At 45.1% G+C, this 25,515-nt stretch overlaps 1 protein-coding gene across 1 annotated transcript in view; it reads left to right on the top strand.

The window, feature by feature from the left end:
* ANOS1 (anosmin 1) overlaps positions 1-25,515 on the top strand; it is a 189,383-nt gene that overhangs the window by 143,088 nt on the left and 20,780 nt on the right. The window contains exons 7-9 of the mRNA XM_043570790.1: positions 12,064-12,269; positions 15,642-15,786; positions 23,808-23,954. Coding sequence (XP_043426725.1) covers positions 12,064-12,269; positions 15,642-15,786; positions 23,808-23,954 — 498 coding nt within the window. The remainder of the gene's footprint in view (positions 1-12,063; positions 12,270-15,641; positions 15,787-23,807; positions 23,955-25,515) is intronic.

Below are 25,515 nucleotides of genomic sequence, written 5' to 3'. Positions count from 1 at the left end.
ATGACATCAGTCATACGTATGTTACGGGAGGGTTTGAACGGGCTGCTCTGACTTGCGACTTCTGCCGCAGGATTGGTCTTCAGTGGAAAGCTTGCAACCAAAATAATTTCATATTTGGATCCTATTACAGTGTGTGTTGTAGACTTTTAACTCTCTCTTTTTTTTGAAAAAGAACTTTTAAGAAAGGAAAAGTGCATTTTTTCCCTCCATGGAGGCAAATCCAAAGTTTAAAAGTGGAATCACGGACATCAGACCTTGTCTCGAGGCTGTCTCCAGTTGGCCTGATGATTTAGAGAGGGAAGTGAAATAATTAATTCACAGTGGGTTCGGAGGTGAGGATCAACTTGGGTGTCATGAGTCAAAGGCGAGCCAGGCACAAAGTGGCCGAACTGTGTTACCATCTGTTCTGCTGCTGCAGGTCGCCTGGTGGCTCAGGTCAGGGCTGCAAATACGTGGGCAGAAGCACTTTGCAGCCTTTGGAGACAGATGTGGAATACCTTTAGGGATGGGGTGGGATCTGGGCAGGGCTCTGTTGAGTTTCCAGGGCCGGTCATGTAGCTTCCAACTGCCTAAGAGGCACCCGTTCCGAGGAAGCAGCCAGGCCATGCTGTCCCAATATCCCTGCCGTGTGTCTGAGCACCTTAGTCGTCTAGAATCACGGCTGCATCCCTCAAATTTAAAGGGGCTCTTGTTGAATGAGAATGCACTATGTTGGGGAAACATCACAGTCACCATTACTCTCTTCTAGTTACTCATTTTCCAAACACATCCAACCCTCAGCATCCCAGACTCGTTATTGCAAACCAAAGACGTTTGCAGAATTCATAGTAGATCCTAGTCTTTTTCCAGCAAAAATGCATCAAACTACCATGGAAATGTAATACACTGGCTAAATGGTCAAAGACATTTCCTTCCAGGACTGGTCTAAAGGATCCTTAACCATTTACAGGGTGACACCACGTCTTTCCCCACCTTACTCCAGTTTCATCAAATGTAGAAATGGGCCTCACTGGGAAAACAGTTTTTAAACCCCTTGAAATATAATTATTGCATCATTACAATCATTCCTCTTAAGTGTACAATGGAGGGACTTGTGGTATTCACAGTGATTTGTGGGGCACTGTCTTCCCCTGTGAGAACCCCCCAGGAGCCTCCCTGCTGTAGAACAAAGTTAGTTTTGCATCTTTACCTTCTCCTTGGATCACTCATGTTTCATTCCTTTTTGTATTCAACAAATATTTGTTGAGCACCTATATGTATCAGGCACTGTTCTGGGCACAGAGGATAATAAATGAACAAAAGGAAAAAAACTATCTGCTCTTGTGGAACACACACACACACACACACACACACACACACATATTTATTCCACTTGGGAGTGTGAGGAAACAGTAAGATTAATAAGCAAAATACTGTTGTAAAGTAGGATAGTGATTACTGATGATAGAATAGAACTCAGGACAATACTAAGGAAGGGTATTCGTTTTTTTTACAGTCTTAGCGAAGGCAGACGAGGGTTTTGCTGAGAAAGAGATGTGTGTGAAAGGAGACGAGAGGGGAGAGGAGGGGGAAGCAGGGATGCCGGGGGAGGCCACTCTAACGATCCTGGGCGAAGGTGATGGTACTTTGGACGAAGCCAGAAGTGAGTTGCCCGGAAGAGTGAAGAGTGAAGTTGCCAGTGAGTGATGCTGGTGGGCCACCTCAGTAAATTCGAAAAGTCACTGGCTGGTTCATTTAATGTGGGTGAGTTTTATCATATGTACGTTAAATTCCAATAAGGTTGTTAACACAATTTTTCCCCAGTAAGATCCTCATTCTACATTTGACGAGATCGGGTAACTGGGGAAAGATGTGTCGCCGTCTTGTAAATGGTCAGGCATCCTTTGGACAAGTCCTGGAGGAAATCTTCAACCGTTGAGCGCAATTATAATACTCCCATCATTTTGTGATGCGGCTTCGCTGAAACCATATTAGAGGTGATTACGAAACCTGCACAAACACTTTAGGTTTGTGAGCGTGCAAGAATCACACAATCTAGAATGTTCCTCCCAGGGAGATCTATAGCTATGGAGCATGTTTGCAAAAGCAGGAAATAAAACATTTTAACACTGCCATGTTTCAAAAAATGGTACGTTTTCATTTCATGAAACCCCATTTATTCCCGCTGTGCTCCAGAACTGAAACTATACCAGTTGTAAGTCCTCGAGTGGTTTAAAATTGCTTTGAGAAAGAATTATTGCTTCTAAAATAATAGTCTGTGCAAAGGGTAAGTAATTTCTAGTGTATTTGAGTTGGGTAGAGGGCCAGCCTTGATCACTTAAGTCTGGGTCAAGGGAAAGGCGAAGGGGGAAGGGATTTTTTTCCATCTACAATAAACACATCTGAAAATAAAAGGCAAATTAAATACAGAAAGAAAAAAAAAACTTGATAAAATGGGTTTCATTTAGCTTATGCTTTCTGCCTGCTATTCATTGGCCTTAATCCTGATTTTCGTGGAGAAGCCAAAATTCTTCTCATTCTCTTCTTTATGGTTATGTTTAAATACAAAATTAGTCTGTGGTTTGCCAGAATGGATTGGCTGTTAACTAAGTTAATTTCCTTTTAACTCATGTATTTTCCAGTAACTTCATCTCAGCCCCTCAGAGTGATGATTTGTACAGAAAGTTCTGAGTTGTTGCTACGTTGGTAGATGCTGTTAGCCCGTACGTCCCCCAGAAGAAATGCGTGATTATAAAATAGAGAAAATCAGTAATTTTTGCTGGCAACAGAAAGCCCAAAAGAGAGGTTGGGATAATTTCTGTATTCACTTATTTAAGTCCTCTCCCACCTTTCCCCCGGTACTTAAGAAGGAAAATCGGCTTTGACGTTAAAAATGAAGATGACAAATAATTCGGTATCCTAATGCATAATGTCTCTTTCTGGTTTCTGTCCCCTGATTTGGAAACTAGGAATGGTAATGCTTCCACATGGCGACTCACCTTCCTCGGTCACTGCTAGGATGAAGCACCTTTCTTTCACCCCGCTGCCACATCCTAGGGTGTACCAGAATTTTTGTGTCCTGTTGCATTGGAACAAACCACGGGAAGCACGGCACATAGGAACAGAGGGTGCCACTGCGCCTGAGAGCTTTGAGCGCAAGTGGCTTACTCGGGAGGCCGTCCAGGGAACAAGGGAGATGGGAGGTGAGGCAGGGAGGAAGAGAAGGAAGAGGGTAAGAGGCCGGTTCCCATACTGGTTGTCACTGTGGGCGACCGAACTCCTTGCTGTGGGGACTCAGTCCTCAGATGCACGCTATTCCGCGGGGACATGCGTCCACACACGGGCAGAGCTCTGGCCGCTGGCCGGGCCAGCTGAGGAGCTGGGTTCCCAAGTTAGCCATGCGTCCTGAAGCCGTGAGGTGCAGGGACTGACACTGGGATGCGGGGGTCTGCAGGGCTCGGGCTCCACGGCCACGGGATTCCTGCTACAGCAGATCACGGACATGTTCTGCTGTGGTTCAAAATAAATACATTCACAGTTTCACAAAAGGAATGCCCGCGTTCCTAAAGGTCCCCGGTCCCCTTCCTGTGTCAGACGGTGGCAATAACCCGAGAAAGGCGTGCCTTTCTGGCCTCGCCGTGCGCCTCTCCCCTGATGGCACCCTCTCCCAGCGTCTGGCAGGCTCCACGGTGTGTCCGTACCAGCGCCACTCATGTCCAACCCTCAGAGGCCCCAGACGTGGCAGTGAGCCGTCGGGAGGGACAGCTGTAGCTACAGAAAACCTACTTTTTGGGTTCCACGCCATACTTGCTCGCCTTTTTCAGCAAATTGGTGTTTAACCTTCGTTTGACCGTATGGATACTTACTGAAGGGACACAAAATGCATGTGTGTTGCCTGCCCCATATTGGAAATGTATATTGGTGAGTCCTACTACCTGGGCCAAACGTTTGCTGAATTTGGGAAGTAATGTCCCTGCCCATCCAGATGACTTCTGTGTGTCAATGTACGTAGCAAGAGAAAGAAGGAAGTCTTCAAGTTTTGTAGGTTGTACAGAGCAAAATCCGAATTTTGGGTTTTTGGTTGTTTTTTGTTTTTTTTGTTTTTTGGTTTTTTTTTGCATGTTGCCGAAAGCAGGCAAACATTTGGATGTTTAAGACTGGTCAGTATCAGTTGACCATTCGGAAACAGCAAACGTTAAAGGGATGTAGAGGGAACACTGTAAAAGTCCACCTTCTGTTGCTAAGCTAATATGTCATTTTCTAGTTACTATATTCATGTCCCTCCAAATTTGAGGCGTTTCCTACACATTTCTTGTCTGTTTTCCCGTGAGCCCAGTATACGTTAAAAAGGAAAGGACGAAGACCGTGTTGTTTTCAGAGCACACAAGTCTCACGCTGGATGTTATTCTGTGCGTACATTATGGAGTGTTAGTAAAATGAGAACAGACATCAGTGATACTAGTAAAGTCCCCCCTGCTCCTCGGGACCTGTGACTTTTTATGCTGTCCCACAGCTGATCTGTGTGTGCCATTTCCACTGGGCAAGACTCCACGATACGTGTGTCCTAGAACTATTTACTACTTAGGGTACCTTCTGCAGCTTTCTAAAGACGTATGAGTTGTGTGTCTAGATACTGCACGGTGATTCCTTCCTTCCTTCCTTCCTTCCTTCCTTCCTTCCTTCCTTCCTTCCTTCCTTCTTCCTTCCCTCCTTCTTTCCTTCCTTCCTTCCTTCCTTCCTTCCTCCTTCCTTCCTTCCTTCCCTCTTTCCTTCCTTCCTCCTTCCTTCCTTCCTTCCCTCTTTCCTTCCTTCCTCCTTCCTTCCTTCCTTCCCTCCTTCCCTCTTTCCTTCCTTCCTTTCTCCTTCCTTCCCTCCTTCCTTCCTTCCTTCCTTCCTTCCTTCCTTCCCTCCTTCCCTCCTTCTTTCCTTCCTTCCTTCCTTCCTCCTTCCTTCCTTCCTTCCTTCCTTCCCTCTTTCCTTCCTTCCTCCTTCCTTCCTTCCTTCCTTCCTTCCTTCCCTCTTTCCTTCCTTCCTTTCTCCTTCCTTCCCTCCTTCCTTCCTTCCTTCCTTCCTTCCTTCCTTCCCTCCTTCTTTCCTTCCTTCCTTCCTTCCTCCTTCCTTCCTTCCTTCCCTCCTTCCCTCTTTCCTTCCTTCCTCCTTCCTTCCTTCCTTCCCTCCTTCCCTCTTTCCTTCCTTCCTCCTTCCTTCCTTCCTTCCCTCCTTCCCTCTTTCCTTCCTTCCTTTCTCCTTCCTTCCCTCCTTCCTTCCTTCCTTCCTTCCTTCCTTCCCTCCTTCCCTCCTTCTTTCCTTCCTTCTTCCTTCCTTCCTTCCTTCCTTCCTTCCTTCCTTCCTTCCTTCCCTCTTTCCTTCCTTCCTCCTTCCTTCCTTCCTTCCTTCCCTCCTTCCTTCCTTCCTTCTTTCTTTCCTTCCTTCCTTCTTTCCTTCCTTCCTTCCTTCCCTCCTTCCCTCCCTCCTTCCTTCCTTCCTTCCCTCCTTCCCTCCCTCCTTCCTTCCTTCCTTCCTTCCTTCCTTCCTTCCTTCTCTCCTTCCCTCTTTCCTTCCTTCCTCCTTCCTTCCTTCTCTCCTTCCCTCTTTCCTTCCTTCCTCCTTCCTTCCTTCCTTCCTTCCCTCCTTCCTTCCTTCCTTCTTTCTTTCCTTCCTTCCTTCTTTCCTTCCTTCCTTCCTTCCCTCCTTCCCTCCCTCTTTCCTTCCTTCCTTCCCTCCTTCCCTCCTTCCTTCCTTCCTTCCTTCCTTCCTTCCTTCCTTCTCTCCTTCCCTCTTTCTTTCCTTCTTTCTTTCCTTCCTTCCTTCCTTCCTTCCTTCCTTCCTTCCTTCCTTCCCCCTTCCTTCCTTCCTTCCTTCCTTCCTTCCTTCCTTCCTCCTTCCTTCCTTCCTTCCTTTCTTTTTTTTTATTAAAAAAATTTTTTTTTCAACGTTTTTATTTATTTTTGGGACAGAGAGAGACAGAGCATGAACAGGGGAGGGGCAGAGAGAGAGGGAGACACAGAATCGGAAACAGGCTCCAGGCTCTGAGCCATCAGCCCAGAGCCCGACGCGGGGCTCGAACTCACGGACCGCGAGATCGTGACCTGGCTGAAGTCGGACGCTTAACCGACTGCGCCACCCAGGCGCCCCCCTTCCTTCCTTTCTTAGTGAGGGAAGGAAAACTATCCCAACTGCTGAGTCTGGAAAGAAAAAGAAAACTGACCTATTAGAACCAACCTTCTAATTCAGGTGGAGAACTTGTGGGTAGTAATACCACTGCTTTAAAAATATCCACTTGGGGGGCATCTGGTAGGCTCAGTCGGTTAAGCATCTGACTTGGCTCATGTCATGATCTCACCATTTGTGAGTTTGAGCCCCGCGTCGGGCTCTGTGCTGACAGCTCGGAGCCTGGAGCCTGTTTCAGATTCTGTGTCTCCCTCTTTCTCTCTCTGCCCCTCCCCCACTCACGTTCTGTCTCTCTTTCTCTCTCAAACATAAACATTAAAAAAATTTTAAATATCCACTTGGTCACTGTCACTTCCCTTAAGACATATTCCTGTGATGCGTTTCAGTGGGAGGTTTGGTCTTTCGATATTATTTGAGGAAATCAAGTAGGTGATAAAATTTACATCCATTTTCTTAGAATGTATGTTGTTCCTCTATTCGCGCATGAATATACATGTGTATGTGTATATTATTTATTTATACGGGTTGTTCTCCTTGCTGTTTGTATGCTACCCATTCACTTGTGGCATTCGTTACCCACCTAAAGTTAAAGACAGAGTGAAACCTTAAACCTCTCCTTCTGAAACCCACGCCTCCTTGGCTTGAAGCACCACATAAGATCGTTAATGAAAGGAACTGTTTCTGTCCAGAGCTAACATTGGCCATTCATGGCAAATGGTCAACACAGCCTGTGCTGGAAACTGTATGTAAGCAGAAGCTAGCCCAGCCTTGCTCTTTCACTTATCTTTGGAAGCGTGATTCCTTTCTGCTTTCTGAAATGTTTCTGCAGGTAATTGGAGAGATCTCACAGAGGGAGTGGAAAGCAGCAGAAAGGTGGGGGAGAAGTGCCCTGATTTCAGCCCAGAGGGAGGGGTCCGAGAGCACTGGTCTCGTGATGTGACTCTGACCCTCCCCCCGCACACACACACACACACTCTAGAATGTAAACTCTCCAGCCCTCCATTTCCTCATCTGTAAAAGGGGAACAAAACTCCAACGTTGACTCAACAAAGCACAACCATACACTTGTAACATCAGAAATGGTGCTCGTCTCAAGTTTCAAAAAGCTAATGGTATCACTGCTTTTGAAAAGACTCACACTCAGGGGTTGGCCATCTATGGCCTGGGGTCCAAATTTGGCTCGCTGCTCTCTTTTACAGGTAAAGTTTTATTGGTACACAGCTCATGTGTTGACGTATTTTCCATGTCTGCTTTTGAGCTATAGCAGCAGAGTGAGGTAGTCACCACAGAGACTGTCTGGTGTGCAGATCCTGGAGTGTTTACTCTCTGCCCCTTCCCTGAGGACATTTGTCAGGCCCTGCACTAGGCTACTAGCACGGACACCTTCCCCGTGAAAGGGCTTTCCAAGTTTTGTGTCCAGGGACACTGGCCCATAGTTGTGGTGAGGATATATAATACATGTAGAGATGTGGCATGTGTGGGTGTGTTTTTAGAGCCTCACCTTCCTCTTCCCTCGTTTTCATTCTCACTCCCCACTCCCCTGCCACCATTACCTGAATGACCTTGGACAAGTCACTTCATCTCTCCAACCCTAAGGCCTTTACCGTTCTTTTAAAAAGCACCAATGAATAAGCTGTACAGTACCTTAGGGCTTTATTATAATAGATTGTGTGTGTATTTCTTTCTCACATGCAGACTTCCAAGCAGACATTTCTAAATTCTAATGCAATTAAGACATCGGGCAAATGGAAAGAAGAGATTTCGTGTAATGCAGCAAAGGGAATATATTTTCCTTCGTAATGAAGGGAAGCATGTCACAAGGCAGGGGATGGCTTGACTATGGGAATTTTAAGACTGCGAGTGAAATCCTTCAGATTAGACACATAGGATAGGCTGCCTCTCCACTGACATCTACAGTGAACGAATGGCCACGTGAGTATCTGGCTTACAGAGGAGAATCAGGGCAATAACCAGATGCTCTCTACAATTCCCGTTGGCTTCGTAATCGGACAGTGATTATTTTGGGGATGTCTCATCTTGGTAACGGAAGTATACTGTCTTGATATTGTGAGTTGTCAGAAAGGGCTTTCCTTTTAAGGTAAGATAAAGCACATATTACCAGTTCAAATATTTGAAAGCATTATTTCTGCATAGGTGGTTCTCATGAGTTATGTTGCACATTTCATAACGTTTTGTAAACGGGAGAGTATTTTTCTGGATTATTATGATCACATCCAAGGTGCGGGACAGTTTTCTAGGGAACTAAGTAATTATGTACCGAATGGAGCATATTAAGACAACACAATACCTAATACTAGCAGACCTTGTTAAACTTGAATTTCTCTATTAGGAGAGGAGATGAGTTTGACCTCTTCCTATGAACCTACAATAACTGGAGAATTCACCTGTTTTCAGCATAGAGACATTCAGGTACATCCCTGAGAACATGTATACCTGTGATTATCCTTATGCACTAACATTTTTTTTCTTGCCTTGAAGAGATGATTAGCTTGCAAACTAGGTTCCCTCACAGAAAAGTCAGTAAGTCCTTTTCCTAGGATACAGGTCGAATCCTACAGGAAGAGGGATTGCTTCCGGTCTCTTGTTTCAAGCCAGAGACAGCCCCTTGGTTCACTTCACTGTCTTGTTAGGACTCACCTGTTCCAACTGACAGGGTTTAAAATGGAAACAGAAATACCGCCCTCACAAATCAAAGTCATTCGTCTATTCATCCAGCAACTGTTTGCTGAGAGCCTGATGTGTGCCAGGCACTGGCCTCCATGCTGGGAAGACAAACAGATAAAACGGATCTCTGAGCAAAACAGATAAAAAACCAAATCTTCCCCTCATACAGCTTTCATTCTTGTGAGTGGAGGCGGACAGGACATAAAGGATGTTGTAAGTCAGTTGGTACTAAGGGCTGTGCAGAATAAGGGACGCCTGGCTGTATATTTAGGACGGGCTCCAGGGAGGCAGCCACAACGTGAGGGAGCATTGAGAGGAGGCCTTGGCAGTGATGGGGGAAGGAGGGCGTTGGCGTGGTGTGGGTGCTGGTTGTGGTGCAGATATTGTGCATGTATTTTGAAGTCCGTGCTAACAGAGTTTGCTGAGGGGATATGAGAGCCCCAGAAGTGTCTGACTTCTAGGTTTTCAGTCTGGTTAAGTGGAAGGAGGAGTTTCTGTTTATTGAAGGGTTGGCTCCCATGGCGTGGGGACAGTTATGACGTGAGTGCTGGACACATTAGTTCTGAGTTGGCCCTGGCACCTCCAAAGGCAGCTGACTTGACCACCAAATATTTGACTCTGAGTTTGGGACAAAGTCTGTGTGGAAGACATACATTTGAGAGTCAGCAGCACACAGACTTTGGGTAAAGCCGTGACTGGACGAGATCCCTAGAAAGTGCCAGTGCATGAGAGAGAAGAGGTCCCTGAGTTCGGGGGCCGGATGCCGTCTTGTTGAGTCACGGCAGCATGGGGATGAAGTTGGGGGGGGAGGGATCAGGCAGAGAAGAGAATCCGGGTCCCGCAGGACCGAGGGGAAATTCAGCAGAGCCGTGTCAGGTAGAGAAAGTGCCTGTAACACCGGGCAGTGCTCGGTGGTGTCATAGCCACATCGATGACCCAGGTTCGGTTCCTGGGGCTCTGCTCAGCCAGCACAGCAAGGAGTCCAGGGCTTCCCACGCCCAGGGTAACTGTGACCAGTGTGTTCCAGCTTACATTGAGCTGAGTCATGTTCACACCTCTTGGCTTGTTGCAGGCAGGTGTGATGCTTTCCAAGATCCAGCTTGCAGGTAGGTCATCAGACTTTCATGTGTGTTTTACACAGAGAAAGATCTTTTACATAAAACATAAATACGTGTTTATGTAAACGTATAAACTATCCATAGAGGTGCCCCACTTGGACTCACCGAATCAGCGTATCCCAGTGTATGTCTTGGGTGCTCCCAGAAGGTTCCTAAAGTTGACAATATTAGAACCACCTCATCAACACTGTCACGTAACATGCTTTGGATTCACCTTACCTGAAAAACAACAATGAAATATTCTCATCTTTTTATCTATCTATCTATCTATCACCACAGAAGAGAGAGAATGAGAGACAGAACCCCAAGCAGGCTCTACACTCAGTGCGGAGCCTGAAGAGGGACTCAATCCCATGATCCTGGGGTCATGACTTGAGCCAAAATCATGAGTTGGTCTCTCAACCAACTGAGCCATCCAGGCTCTCCTGTTCTCATTAAAAAAAATTAAGCAATCTGTGGCACCTGGATGGATCAGCCAGTTAAGTGTCCGACTTTGGCTCAGTTCATGATCTCAAGGTCTGTGAGTTTGAGCCCCGCATTGGGCTCTATGCTGACAGCTCAGAGCCTGCAGCCTGCTTTGGATTCTCTCTCTCTCTCTCTCTCTCTCTCTCTCTCTCTCTCTCTCTCTCTGTCACTCTGCCCCACCCCCATGTGCACTCTGTCTCTCTCTCTCAAAAATAAATAAACATAAAAAATTTTTAAAAATTAAGCAATCGGGGTGCCTGGGTGGCTCAGTCGGTTAAACAGCCGACTTTGGCTCAGGTCATGATCTCGCAGTCCGTGAGTTCGAGCCCCGCATTGGGTTCTGTGCTGACAGCTCAGAGCCTGGAGCCTGTTTCAGATTCTGTGTCTCCCTCTCTCTGACCCTCCCCCGTTCATGCTCTGTCTCTCTCTGTCTCAAAAATAAATAAACGTTAAAAAAATTAAAAAATAAAATAAAATAAAATAAATAAAAATTAAGCAATCAACCAAGCCTCTAGTCCTTATATACCTCTAGAAAAGTAAGAGACTTAAAAAAATAATCCATGTTCCCATTGTTCTAAAACCACGAACAATCTTGACAGTAAAAACATGGCTAAATCCCCTCAGTCATCTTCATTTATATCAAGTTAGGTGTAACTTCTTGGCACTTGTGATGCACATGGCATTACCCTTCCAATTATTGACAGCATTTTTCTGGGAAAGCATCTTCAGACAAATCCATCTGTAAATCACTTGTGGTGAGTGGCATCTACACTTGTTCAGTTTGTGGCGGAGAATGAAGGAAAGGCCATCTAGCTTTCTGTGTAGGTGCTTATCTTTGTATGTATATTGAAAGTGGAGGTCTGTAGAGTAACCTCATCTGTCTTGTGAGAGGCGAAGAAGCTTTTGCTTTACGCGACAAGCCAGAAATGGTGAGATTACAGAAACGGTTGTCATCCATATGTCATCCAATTTGTAATGTAGATTAAGAAAAAAAATGCTTTTGGGTCGCCTGGGTGGCTCAGTCAGTTAAGTCTTTTGATTCTTGATGTGGGCTCAGGTCTTGATCTCGCAGTTGGTGAGATCAAGCTTTGCATCGGCTTCTGTGTTGACAATTCAGAGCCTGCTTGGGATTCTCTCTCTCTCCTTGCCCCTCCCCTGCTCTCTCTCTCTCTCTCCCTCCCTCTCTCTCTGCCTCTGTTTCTCTCTCTCTCAAAATATACATATTTTTTTAAAAAAAGACAAAAATTGCTTTACTTTTGCTGACATCCCTTTGTTGCTCTTGTTTGAAGTGAGGATCAAAAGTTACAGAACCACTGAGATGAAAACAGTTAGTCATACGAGCCGCATTTCTCTCTTTCTCTTTCCAGAGTTTTCCAAGGCAGTTCTGCGTTGCGGACCTACTTAATGTCAACCCACCTAAATCGAATTTTGCCATGTTTTATAAACATTTATCAATTTCAAACACAGTAAAGATGAAGCTGGGTTATAGTGATACGTAAATGCCTCCAAGGAGCCTTCTAGATTACAAATATGGCCCGTGCAGTGCTCATGTGTTGACCATGTAGTCATTAGACCTACAAGGACATGGGTTTCACTGTCACCCGGGTGCTCAAGTCCTATGGTTTATCTTTCTCCCGGATTTCAGATCCCTCTGCACCCCCAGCGCCTGCCAATCTCCGGCTTGCCAACTCCACCGTAAACAGCGACGGCACCGTGACCGTGGCCATCGTCTGGGATCTCCCCGAGGAACCAGACATCCCCGTGCATCACTACAAGGTATTTTGGAGCTGGACAGTCAACACCAAGTCACTTGTCCCAACAAAAAAGAAGCGGAGAAAGACTACGGATGGGGTAAGTGGGAACAAGAAGAAGAGTGTTGTCTTCCGAGTTGTACTGGAGGTCAAGGCAGCTGACGGGAAAAGGTGGCCTCTGCTGAGCTGAGAGAAGGAATGGGTGAAGGAAAGGTTCCCATCCCTCTCGTTTGGGCCGAGGAAGTTCGAGGAATGGAGGGCTGTGCCAGATGCTTTTGCCTTTGACATTTTAGGTACAAAACAGCTGCATTTAGTCCGTTGACTGACTCACATCCAAACAGCAGGCCAAACTCCTGAAAGAGAAGGAACAAAAATCATTTTTGTCTTAACTGTCCAGTCATAGAAAATGATATAATTCAAAATGTCTTTTACATTTAGATCTTTTTCTTTGGGTGTGCTTGAGATCCTTGTAAATCAAAGAGCAAATGTTCCTGGCTTTTCTGTTGCAAGGTATTTCCATCTGTAACCTAATCAGTGGAACAGTAAACAGCTTAGAAAATGCATGTTTGACAATATATTTCTCTCATTGATTAAAAGAACTCGGAGTGGTTTATTTTCCAGATGGAAAGAAAGAAAATCTTCACTGAACCATGTTCTGAAATGAGATTCTGTGATAGTGAACATTTTGCATTGTATGAAATTCTTAGTGCATAAAAGTTACCCGGTTTCCTTTTGGTACACATTCCTTTGTTGTTACAAAACTTACATAAACAACTTCCTCCTAATTTGTAAAGTTGAATTCCATAAAAAAAACAAATGTTTGAAAATGTTTTAAACAAGGATAGCAGGACTTTTTTTTTTTTTTGTGGTGAAGATTCCAATTTCTGTGCCATTTAGAATTCTAAAACACGTCTCCAAAACTCCGTATCCTTGATATTTAGCTGTGATGCCTAGTTTGTTTTTATTTTTAAGAAATTTCCTGACTGTTCCATCTTTTATTTTGAAGGACTTCACAGCAGGCGATCATTGGCAATGCATGATTATCTCATAGGGAGATCTGAAGGGATCATAGGGGTCGGAAGCAGAATATGATGTGTGAAACGCGTATGGTACCCATACACACACAAACACACCCACCATCAGTCACCAAACAGCATCACGGGTTACCAGGAAACTTTGCAATTTACTTCTATTCTTTATCAATTAAATAAGTAAAACATGAACTGCAAATTTAATTGAAAGTGTCAATGGGCCAGAGTGGCCAAAATGGTAGGTCACTGTCTTACGGGGGACTTCTGTTTTTGAATCCACTGCGGGCAAGCTGTAGGTCATGTGGATCACTGAATTCTCCATGTTAAAATCTGACCAACTGACATTAAGATTAGAAACTGGGAAAATGCGTAAGAATGTGAGAAAGTATGAAATTTTCTTCTTGGGAATCAGTAGGTTCCCATTTCCTAAGATACCATTCTAATATCCTTGGTAAATAAGGAGAGAAGGGGTTTTCAAAGGGGATGCTTTTTCAAAAGTGAATTTTCTTTTACCTGAGAGATAATAGTTTAGGGAGAAGGCTAGGCAATCCGACAGGAAACCGTGACTAGGAGAAATTGAGAATCGGTAGTTTAGGCAGACACGCTAAAGGTTAAGAGAGGTAGAACGTCCACCACGAGGCCCTGGGAGGGGTTTTCTCTACCGGTACCAGGTAGCGGGCCGCAGAGCACAGTCCCCACCTCACTGGGAGAAGCAGCCACAGTCTGGAGTCTGACGCTCAGTCTTCCCATTCTGGAAATGCAGCCCCATCAGCATTGCAGAGCCAAGCTGATGAGGATGGCCGAGTTCTGATAATTCATCCCTCAAAAGCCCGAACCATACAGCGATGCCATGTATAATTTACAGCAGGGATCATGCTCACAGTTCTGGAATGCCCATGAAAAGCATGTTCTCTTGCTGAAAAGAGATCTCACAAGACCCAAAATGAAGACCAGAATGCCAATAGGTGATTGCGGAATTTACACAAGGGTCTTGTGTCTGTGATTCCGTCTTTGGTGATCTCAGACGATGCCCTTCGTGCAGCAGGCACACTGCACACATAACACTGGAATCGTCCGCACTGGAAAGTGCGTGCCACCAGTGGCCTGCGGTTGGGTGTTACATTACTGATGCACACTGTCCGGCTTTCATAACTGGTAATACCACCACCTGGACCACTTGTAGGCAAGTCTTGCAGCCAAGGAGCTCTTTCACGTCAACACATGCGTAATAGTTTGACAGACGTCTTGAATTCTAAGACAGTAACCTTATTTTTCTTCACCGTGAGTTCTTGCAAGGGACTTTGGTATCCTACTTTTCCTGTAACCCTAGGAAGAGCAGCAGACTCAGACTTATTGAAGCTGTGCTCCTGTCTTGGAGCCACCATCCCACAGCTGGTTCGCTCCGATGTCACTGGATCTCCCAGTCTTTGGTAGAATTACTCTCTGGCCTCCAGCCACCAGGCAAATAAACAGGTTTTTGACTTGCTTCATTTAAGGCTGTGCATCACACACACAAGCTCTGATGAGTGGTTGACATTAACGATGACAATGACTAAAAAAATCTTAAAGCATTTTCTCGGGATGATTTTTACTACCACTTTTGATTGAAATTTACTCATGGAAGATTTAGAATAAATATCAAAGAAATACAGTTAAGGACAACTCATAATTTTTCCAGGTATCTGCTAACACAAGCCTCCATCAGTTTATGGCAAACATGTCTCTTTTTTCCATGAGGTGGTGTCTAGAAGAGTCAAGAGCAGAATTATTCTTTTTTTTTTCAAACTTTTTAAAGTTTATTTATTTATTTTGAGAGACAGAGACAGTGAGCAGGGGAGGGACAGAGAGACAGAATCCCAAGCAGGCTCCGTGGTGTCGGCACAGAGCCTGACTGGGTCTCGATCCCACAGGTGGGAAGCTATGACCTGAGCTGACATCCAGAGTCTGATGCTCAACTGATTGAGTCACCTGGGCGTTGTAGAATTGTTCACTTCTATACTCATGAAAGAGGATCCAGTAATTGGATAAGGAACACAATTCCCAAATAATATGTTTGGGCGTTCTACTTATATTGATAGTAAAACTGGATTTTTTTTTAATTTTTTTTTCAACGTTTTAATTTTATTTTTGGGACAGAGAGAGACAGAGCATGAACGGGCGAGGGGCAGAGAGAGAGGGAGACACAGAATCGGAAACAGGCTCCAGGCTCTGAGCCATCAGCCCAGAGCCCGACGCGGGGCTCGAACTCACGGACCGCGAGATCGTGACCTGGCTGAAGTCGGACGCTTAACCGACTGCGCCACCCAGGCGCCCCTTAAGGGCACGTGTATGGCAGGGGCTGACGAGATGCTTCCTGAGGACCGTCTGGCTTTGTGAGGAAGAGGAGTGGCAGAGGCAGAGCGGTTTGTAACGGGCTTGGCGAATCTTCTCTTTTCCTGCAGTCCCAGAATTCGGTGATCCTGGACAGACTGCAGCCAGACAGTGGCTACACCGTGGAGCTGCAGGCCATCGCGTACTGGGGGCAGACGCGCCTGAAAGGAGCGAAGGCGTCCCTGCACTTCACGCCCGCACGCTCTGCCAGCCACAGTAAGTGTCCTATCCTGTCCCTGAATTTCACGCCCGCACTCCCCACCGGCCACAGTAAGTGCCCTGTCCTTGTGGAGGCATGCCTTTCTGGCCTCGCCGTGCGCCTCTCCCCCGATGGCACCCTCTCCCAGCGTCTGGCAGGCTCCACGGTGCGTCCTTACCAGAGCCACTCATGTCCAACCCTCGAGGCCCCAGACGTGGCAGTGAGCCGTCGGGAGGGACAGCTGTAGCTACAGAAAACCTACTTTTTGGGTTCCACGCCATACTTGCTTGTCTTTTTCAGCAAATTGGTGTTTAACCTTTGCTTGATCATATTGATCCTTATTGCAGGGGCAAAAAATGTGTCAGTTGCACGCTCTGTATGGGAAATGTATATTGTTGAGTCCTGCTACCCAGGCCAAATGTTTGCTGAATTTGGGAAGTAGCGTCCCTGCCCATCGAGATGACTTCTGTGTGTCAACACGGGTAGCGAGAGAAAGAAGGAAGTCTTCAAGTTTTGTAGGTCGTACAGAGCAAAATCCAAATTTGGGGTTTTGTTTGTTTGCGTGTTGCCAAAAGTAGGCAAACATTTGTGTGTTTGAGATTGGTCATTGAGCCATGTTTCAGTTTTACCTTTGACTTTAATTTGTATCTTTTGAATATGCAATATTTTGGTGTCATAGTGGAAATTTAGCAAGAAAACTTACGTCTCCTAAACCTGGGGATGGGTGACATACCTGTGGTAACAGGTATTCCACAGTGGTCACGTTGCTTCTTGAAAGGCTACTTAATATTCCATTGAGTAAATTTTTCCCATATTGGTTTTTCTTGCTTCCAGTTTTTCTAAACTAGTATGTTTGCCACAAACTGAGCAAAACAAGAGGAGAGTCTTACATGGCAGTCATATCTGAGCCAGAAAATAAGTCCCTTTCTTGTTTTTGGCTTTGTTCACGAGACGGGGCTAGTTAGAACTGCTCAGGAGAAGCACGTGGCAAGGTTTCCAGGAATGGGAGAGATTAAAGGACCATGTGATATTGATTCCCTAGGAGTAGAGCCCCATGGTATCTGCCTTTCATCATGGGCCTGCTGCAGAAGGGTAGAAAGTGCTAGAAGCCTGTCTGAATATAGGAAAGGCAAGCCACGCTCTGCAGAGTTAGACGCAGTCATTGCTTATAATTATTTTCTACCACCTGGGAAAAATAGGATCAGAATGAGCAGGTCTGTTTGAAATGATGCTTTCAAAAAAGTTCTAGAAACAGCTTCCTAGCTCCATGAGAAACCATCTCTTTGGAAACTAAGTGTCTTTGAAACAGTCTACTATTTTTAAGCATCTCTCTGAATATAATACAACTTTTACCTAAAATTCCTCTTGGAAACTTTTCTATAGGTGTAGTAACTTCATGGATTTTTTTTAATCCTGTCATCCATCCACTCCTCAACCTGAAGTGCATGGCCACAAAATATGACATTACTGTCCCTAATGATGGAGGTAATTGCTATATTATACTGTATTGTACCATAAACATAGGTCCAGTATATAGAATATATACCTATAGACCAAGTATACACGATATAGTACATATGTACCATGTATTTGTTTATGTGTGCATGTCCATGCACACAGACACACGTGGATACAGGCACACATAAACATACACATGCATCTACTGTTCATGCACGTAGACATACGCACACGTACACATTATTGCAGCACTAGATGTATTTTGAGCTCTGCCCAACATTGAGTTTGGAAGATAAACATGTACACACGATGGCACAGACATCAGTCCACTGCACACGTAGTCATAATGGACACGAAAGAAGCTGAAAAGTTTCGGTGGGGAATGAGATCCCTCAAGAGTCATGAGTGCTCCGTGGGCCCACAAGGCATGGGCATCCACCCACACACGGGTGGGTGTGCGTGCGCATGCGCAGAGATTGGAAAGCGTGCTGTGTGTGCAGAGAACTCAGCGTTGGGGAGAAGGAAGGAAGGGGGGGGAGGTAGTGCTGTCCCTGGGAGAACTCAGTGAGTGTGTGGACTCAGCGGCCATCTTTGTGCTTCTGATGCCCTCTCCCTGTGTCTGGCTGCCAGCTCAGCACCTGTACGGGGGTGGCTAGTAGGTGCTCAGCACACCTGCTCCTCTCCCGGGATCTCCCATGGCAGACGGCTCCCCCCTTCACCCATCTGTTCATGCCAGAGATTGAGAGGCCAGTCTTCATGTTTCTATTTTCTTTCTCTCCAGAAATGCAGTATTGCAGAAAGTCCTTTTTGTCTCTAATGTCAAGTGCTCTTGGGATCTATCAAGTTCTTTGCCATGTTTGGGCCATTCCCATCACTTTCTTACAATTAAACAAGTCTCCTAATTAGTATCTGTTTTCACTCTTTCTTAACTATCCATTCTGTAGATGGCAGCACACATGTGCTTTAGAAAATAGCAACTGTGTAACATACTTCTCTTTCTTCTGAATTCCACCCTCAAGAGTGTCCCCTAGTCATCTTCTCCCAAAGTTCATCCTTCACTCCTGTCCCCTTCTTCATCCCCAGCCTCCTTCTCAGACCTGAGTCCTGTAGACTTCTGCTTCACCAAAGACCTTTTTCTTCTATTGGTGGGAGGGATTTCATGTTGTGTAAAATACGTTTGCCTTTATGTGTCCTGGTTTTTCTGGTAAACAACATTCCTTCCCCATTAGAAGCTGGTGTGGGATTGCAGACTCGCATAATTTGTGTTTCTTCCCACAACCAAGAACAAGGAGTGAAGAATCTGACCTCAGCTTGCTCTTGTGGGGGTACATGGAGTGCCTCGGCAAGTCCTCCTGGACACAGAGCTCTGATTGGGCTCTGGATCCCCACAGCACATCTAGGGCTTTCTCACTCTTCCTGGGGCATCACCACACAAGCCCATTGGCTCGCTGAGATCCTCTTTAACTAGTTTCTTCTCCCACCCTCTCACAGGGGATTGTAAACCTCTCTTTCTCTCATATCTTAAGCCATAAAGCATAATATAGTGCACATTCCTCCCTTTCAGAATGGCACACAGTTCTCCATACATATGAACACATCACGTTTATCTTCCCCTGTCCTCTGTAATATGAAGTGGAAACATCCTTCCTTTTGCATATGGCAGACCCCACAATGTGGGGTTGAGACCCACCCCTTCCCAACTTGGAAAAGAACATCCACCAACCCAAAAATCTCATCTAGATCATGGAACATGGGTTATCTGTCCATTGTGCTCTGCACCTATATGTGTGGTGCGTTAAGTACAGCTCCATAAATATCTGTGAAACACAATCAGTAACCCTATCTTATCTACAATGTCAGTCAACTTTCCATCAGACAGGTTTATTGTGAATGTTAATGTCACTTTTTAAAAATTTTTCTAAGTTTTTTTTTTTGAGAGAGCACGTGCACAAGCTGGGAAGGGGCAGAGAGAGGGAGAAAGAGGGAGAGAATCCCAAGCAGGCTCCACGCTGTCAGCACAGAGCCTGATGAGGGGCTTGATCTCATGAACCATGATGAGATCGTGACCTGGACTGAAATCAACAGTCAGATGCTTAACCAATCGAGCCACCCAGGTGCCCCACTAATGTCACTTTCTAATCATCTTTAAAATTAGATAATGTTTTAACTGATCAATAAAGAGATACAAGAGTTAACCTATCAAAGGCCACTTTATTCTAAGGATTAACTTACTCATGTGGATTCAGAAAGGTGATAAAGGAAAAGTAAACGAGAGAATAGTTCAGAGTACCTGTCATGGCACATATTGTTTTGTCTCAGGGTATCCCTTGGAAGAGATGGGCTTTACCAAAGATTATGCAGGATATAGCTGAATATTTGTCAGGATTTCATACACTGATGGTGATATATAATCTCATAAATGCTAGTACATGACTTTTACAAGAACACCGTATATTTCATCACAGACCGATGAGAAGTAAAGAATAATTACAACTTTATAGAATAAGCAAGGGAAATTATATTTTATAGGAAAGAGAGTAGTAAATGCCAGCATGTAAATTACTTTTTGAATTATATTTTCCAGGTCTGCAGGCTGCTAGGTGCTTTAATGACAAAAAGTTCTACGCCAACAAAGGCTGAATGTTCCTGCCATTTTGTAAAAGGGCCCCTTGAAGGAAGAAAAATGTAACAGTGTCTTGAATGGAAATGTTGCTTGCTCTTTTGGAGGCTGGAAGAATCTTTCCAGGGTTGACAGATTACTGATGTTTTAGAGTTGCCTCATGCTGCTGGGGTATTCTTCCAGCTCTTCAAATTAAAAATGGAGCAGAGAGAAAATATCCTGGAGCTCCTGATCTGTGAAATTAATCAGAATTGTGACATTTGAAAAAACAGCCTGGTCATTCACTTCTCTTAACTTTGGGGCTATTAAATAAGAGCATAAATCAGACCTCGTATCTTTCTACAGTATGCAGGAATGATTTTATTCCATTCTTATTTAGTAGTGTAAGTGCAGGACGCCCCTTTCGAGTCAGGTCCAGGCTCCTAGGACTGACGCACATGCCTATCTGTCCATTACATGTGGCCTCAGCAGCACTACATGGTGATGCATTTCTCTACTTGAAACATTTCAAGGGACCAATGGCAGTTCAAGAGACCAGTGCCAGTTCACTCTTGAGATACAGAAAACTATGTCCTTACATATACGTAATGAGAAATAAAGGTCTGCATAGGCTATAATAAGAAGGCAGGAAGATAGAATTCACATAGAGATTAAACATAGCGTCTAAACCTCTATTTTGGTGGTCCTTGGCAAATTCTCAAAGTCACTCCCTAATAGTACAGGGATTAGAAACCTACATGGCTTGCGAAAATCTTCAGTCCTTAGTTAGCTAGTCAACAGATACATTGCGTGCGGGCAGCAGGATTCTTCACCTCCATGGTGACCAGGAACGGAATGAGTTTTGGCCAAGAGCCCTGTGTGTTCTCTGTCCTGGCTCAGTCTTCTCTGGGTTCCGAGCTCTCTGTGCTGCTGGGCACACTGGCTCTCTCTGGAGGATGACATAGGACCTCTCAAAGTGGCCTGTGATACTGTGATTTAAAATAAGAAACATGTATTCGGTCTTCGACCCCATTCCTGGCACTGGAACTCCATAAACATGCACAAGGACAGGGTTCGGAGAACTTCTGGGTTGGTGAACATGTGGCAGTGTGGGCACAGTGGCACCCCTAGGGAGGGCACGGAGGCTGTGTGCCCCTTCTCACATAGCTGGCCCTGTGTAGCTCTTCCTCTGGCTGCTCTTGAGTTAGGGCCTTTATAATAAACCGATAGGTACTCTAGTGAGTAAAATGTTTCTGAGTTCTGTGAGCCACTCTAGAAAATTAGTTGAATCCAAGTTGGGGACCTATAGCGGATAGTCAGAGTGTCACAGGTGCCAACCAGGACGTGTGAGTGGTGTCTGCAGTGGGGGCCGTCTCGTAGGATGGAGCCCTTACCCTGGGGGATCCAAGGCTATCTGCAGGTGGATGGTGTTGGAGGGGGACCCCCCCCCCAAAATGGATGGTGTCCCCGGAGGGGGATCTGAGGCCATCTGCAGGTGGATGGTGTCAGAGGGGGATCCGAGGCCATCTGCAGGTGGATGGCGTCAGAATTAGCTGAGTGGTAGGACCCCCACCTGGTGTCTGAGGACTGCTGGTGATGTGATGAAACCCCCGACACACACATTGGCTTTGGGTGCAGAAGCCTGAAACTTAATGTTTCTCAGGGATCCATTTATTTGAACTATTTAAGATAAGACATTCTAAGTTAGAACCTGAGTAATGCACCCATTTCCTTTGAATCCTGGAGGAGAGGATGTAGTGGGCACACTGGTGACAGCGGGCATGGTAGTGTAAGTGGGCACCACAGTGACAGTGGGCACAGCGGTGTCAGAGGGAATGGAGGTATCGGGGCACGGCGGTGTGAGCAGCAGTGGACGGTCCATGTGGTTGTTCTGCATCGGGGTGCTGGGGTCCTCAGTTTTCCTCTACTTGCCTCACCCAGGTCAGGAGTGTCCTCCCTGCCCCTGCTTTGTTCCCTCTTGCTCCTGTCTTCCCATGTCAGAGAAGGTTCCATAACATGCTTCTTAGCGGGATGTAATCAGTGCAGCACAATCCGTTCTCTCCCAAGGGGCTGCTTGAAATTGAGAAAGCAGAGAAGTCTTGCGGGATTTCTCACCCTGCTTCTAAAATTAGGGGGTGGGTAAGAGAGACGTGAGGCCAGGGGAAAGTTCTCATATCCTTATTATTATTTTTAATGTTTATTTTTGAGAGAGAAAGAGACAGAGTGGGAGCGGGGTGAGGGGCAGAGAGAGACACAGAATCAGAAGCAGGCTCCAGCCTCCCAGCTGTCAGCACAGAGCCCGACGCGGAGCCTGAACTCACAGACTGTGAGATCATGACCCGAGACGAGGTCAGACACTTAACCAACTGAGCCACTCAGGCACCTGTCCTTATTATTAAATGATGTATATTCTCACCTTGTTCTCTAAAAGGAGGTGGTACTTAGTGATGGACACACGATGGCCCTGGGATTATAGCTCAGTTTCACTACCGCTTGAATTGTGCGAAACTGGACATTATTCTTTGTATTTTTGATTCCTCCGTCTTTTGTCTGTAATATGTGCAGGCTAATGCCAGTTGCTCAGGTATCTGCAAACGATGTCCCGCAGGCTATCTGCAGCCCACCGCCTATTTTTGTAAATAAAATTTTATTGGCCCATGGCCATACTCATTTGTTTACAGATAGTCTATGGCTGCTTTTGTGCTGTAATGAGAGTAGTTGGGAGAGACCGTGTGGCCCACGAAGCTGCAAGTATTTACAGTCCAGCCCTCTACTGATAGTTTATTGACCCTGTTCTATTTCATAGGATGGCTGTATGGATACAAATAAAATTGTGGGCAAAGCTCACCGAGCACACCAAACACCACCAGGAATATATACCTGGAGAAAAAGTGAGGTTGATTGCCCTTTACACAGCAAAGCACGTGTACCCTGCAGAAAAAGCATGTTTGAATCCCGTGGCAAAGGATTACCATGCCAAAATAAGTAAAACATTCTGCAAGACCCAGACAAGTGAATGCTTGGTAACAGCTCTAGAGCCATGAACTCAGATTTCATTTCATCCAGTACATACTTACTAGGCAACTACTACATGTGTGTCCCTGAGCCAGGCAGTGGACATCCAAGCGAGGTTAGAGGAAGGTTCTGCTGCTACAGGAGTTCGAGATCAGCTGGAGGGACAAATTAAAGGGGAGGAAAAGTTACTTAAAGCTGGGCACATATAGGTGCACTGAGGAAGGTTTGTCTCTGTACATCTTGGGAAATCATCCCTTAGAAGAGCGTAGGGTGAGTTCTGAAGGACAGAGCGTCATGCCAGGCACGGACAAGGAGCGCCAGTGCCTTCTGAGCTAATGGAGTCTTGAACGTAGTTACGAAGGAACCCAGCAGATTTTAGGAATTAAGAATAGCACAAATGGGAAAGATGCAGCTAAATTAAAACAACAAAATAAAAAGAACAGTAAAACTAGAGTCAGATTGTGGCACAAACCAGCGATGTGATAAGAAATAGCCTAGCTCAGAGTGTTGGAAATCAAAGTTTGGATTACCTCATTCAGAGAAAGTTTCCCCGGTGGAAGAAAGGAAGGGAAGGGAGAAAGGGAAGGGAGGGAGGAAAAGGAGGGAGGAAAGGAAGGAAGAAAAAAGAACGCTTAAATTCTATTCCCCCATCTAACGTATCACTGCATTGCATTGCATTTGCTGACTCGATATTTCCCATACAAAGTTGATTGAATAAGGTTTCCATTTAGGGCCTCACCCCAGGTGTTGGATAGATGATGCTGGTACTTCTGTGAAAAGCTATCTGTATTGTTTCCATGATACATGGAAACTTTTACTTACTTTCTTTATAACTACAAAAAAAAATCTATAATGAGAAATGCTGTCTATACCTCTTTGCACCAGAGCGCCTTTCTCGCCGGGGTGAATGTATACTGATCACCGATTACGTTTAACAAGGGAATCACAGTGTTGTACTTTTTTCAGAAGAGCAAGTTGGGAAACCCAGGAAGAGTGTGGTGCACATACAGCCATCTTTCCAAAGACGACGGCCCGCCCGCCTCCTGGAAATCGGAGCTCCCTTCTATCAAGACAACCAGCTGCAGGTGAAGGTCTACTGGAAAAAGACTGAAGGTGCGTCAACGCTCTTTGATGATTTGTTATTTGCATTCAGTAGCCCAGTGATCTCAGGGTGCTGGTGAGAAAGTCAAGTCGAGACATGGTGTTGATTTTAAGGAACACGGGAGCTGAACAAAACACTTTAGTCCTTTTTTTTTTTTTTAATGCCTTGCTGTTGTGAAGTCTGGATGGGCAGCCCCGTCTTTCCCGGGAATCTGTATCACATTTGGAAATCAGTATCAGTCAGCTGCTTGCACGTTAACATTTCAGGGACGTTAGCCTGTCTTCACTGCGTTCTCAGAAGGCCGATCTTGTCTCCAAAATACTCATTATTTTGTGCTGTAAATTTTTGTTCTAAATGAGCTTTTTGGTTAAAAAAAAAAGGCAACCCAAATAATTGGATTTGGAGATGGAAATGGAGAAAAAAAGTCACTTATCTCAGTAGTATTTCATAGGAACAGCATTTAGGTGGATGTCCTTTCGGAAGTTATCTGTGTTTCTGTTCTTCCCTCATTTGTTTTATGTGTATGTCCCCCCATATATACTATTTATATGTAAAACACACATTTTCATATAACATATGAGCATTCTACCTTGTCGCGCATTTCCGGTGACATTTTTGAATCGCTACTGTGCACAGACATGCCACACTATCCCAATGCTCCACTAAAACAAACCAGTCAGGTGCCTTCAGAAGTTGCATGCTATGATTCATTCTTCAGTAAAGATCTGCCCTCAGAATACATTCTCTTCGTTCTGAGTATTTGCTGGAGTGGCTGTCTTTGGGATAAATTCATCTTGTTTTCTTTATTCGTAGCATATTTATCTTGTGTTATTGACATGGTCCTTTTGGATCTCCTGGTGCACTTTAATCCTCTCTGATGCGTTTTGAAAACATACAAAAAAATAGATTGTTTCTTTTATTTATTTATTTTTTTTTAATTTTTTAATTTATTTTTTTATTTATTTTTTTTAATATATGAAATTTATTGTCACATTGGTTTCCATACAACACCCACTGCTCATCCCAAAAGGTGCCCTCCTCAATACCCATCTCCCACCCCCCATCAACCCTCAGTTTGTTCTCAGTTTTTAACAGTCTCCTATGCTTTGGCTCTCTCCCACTCTAACCTCTTTTTTTTCCCCCTTCCCCTCCCCCATGGGTTCCTGTTAAGTTTCTCAGGATCCACATAAGAGTGAAAACATATGGTATCTGTCTTTCTCTGTATGGCTTATTTCACTTAGCATCACACTCTCCAGTTCCGTCCACGTTGCTACAAAGGGCCATATTTCATTCTTTCTCATTGCCACGTAGTATTCCATTGTGTATATAAACCACAATTTCTTTATCCATTCATCAGTTGATGGACATTTAGGCTCTTTCCATAAATTGGCTATTGTTGAAAGTGCTGCTATAAACATTGGGGTACAAGTGCCCCTATGCATCAGCACTCCTGTATCCCTTGGGTAAATTCCTAGCAGTGCTATTGCTGGGTCATAGGGTAGATCTATTTTTAATTTTCTGAGGAACCTCCACACTGCTTTCCAGAGCGGCTGCACCAATTTGCATTCCCAC

The sequence above is a fragment of the Prionailurus bengalensis genome, chromosome X (assembly GCF_016509475.1).
Source record: "Prionailurus bengalensis isolate Pbe53 chromosome X, Fcat_Pben_1.1_paternal_pri, whole genome shotgun sequence".
Classification (NCBI taxonomy): Eukaryota; Metazoa; Chordata; class Mammalia; order Carnivora; family Felidae; genus Prionailurus; species Prionailurus bengalensis.
Note: the sequence above shows the minus strand (reverse complement) of the source record. Positions and strands in the feature narration are given on the sequence as shown.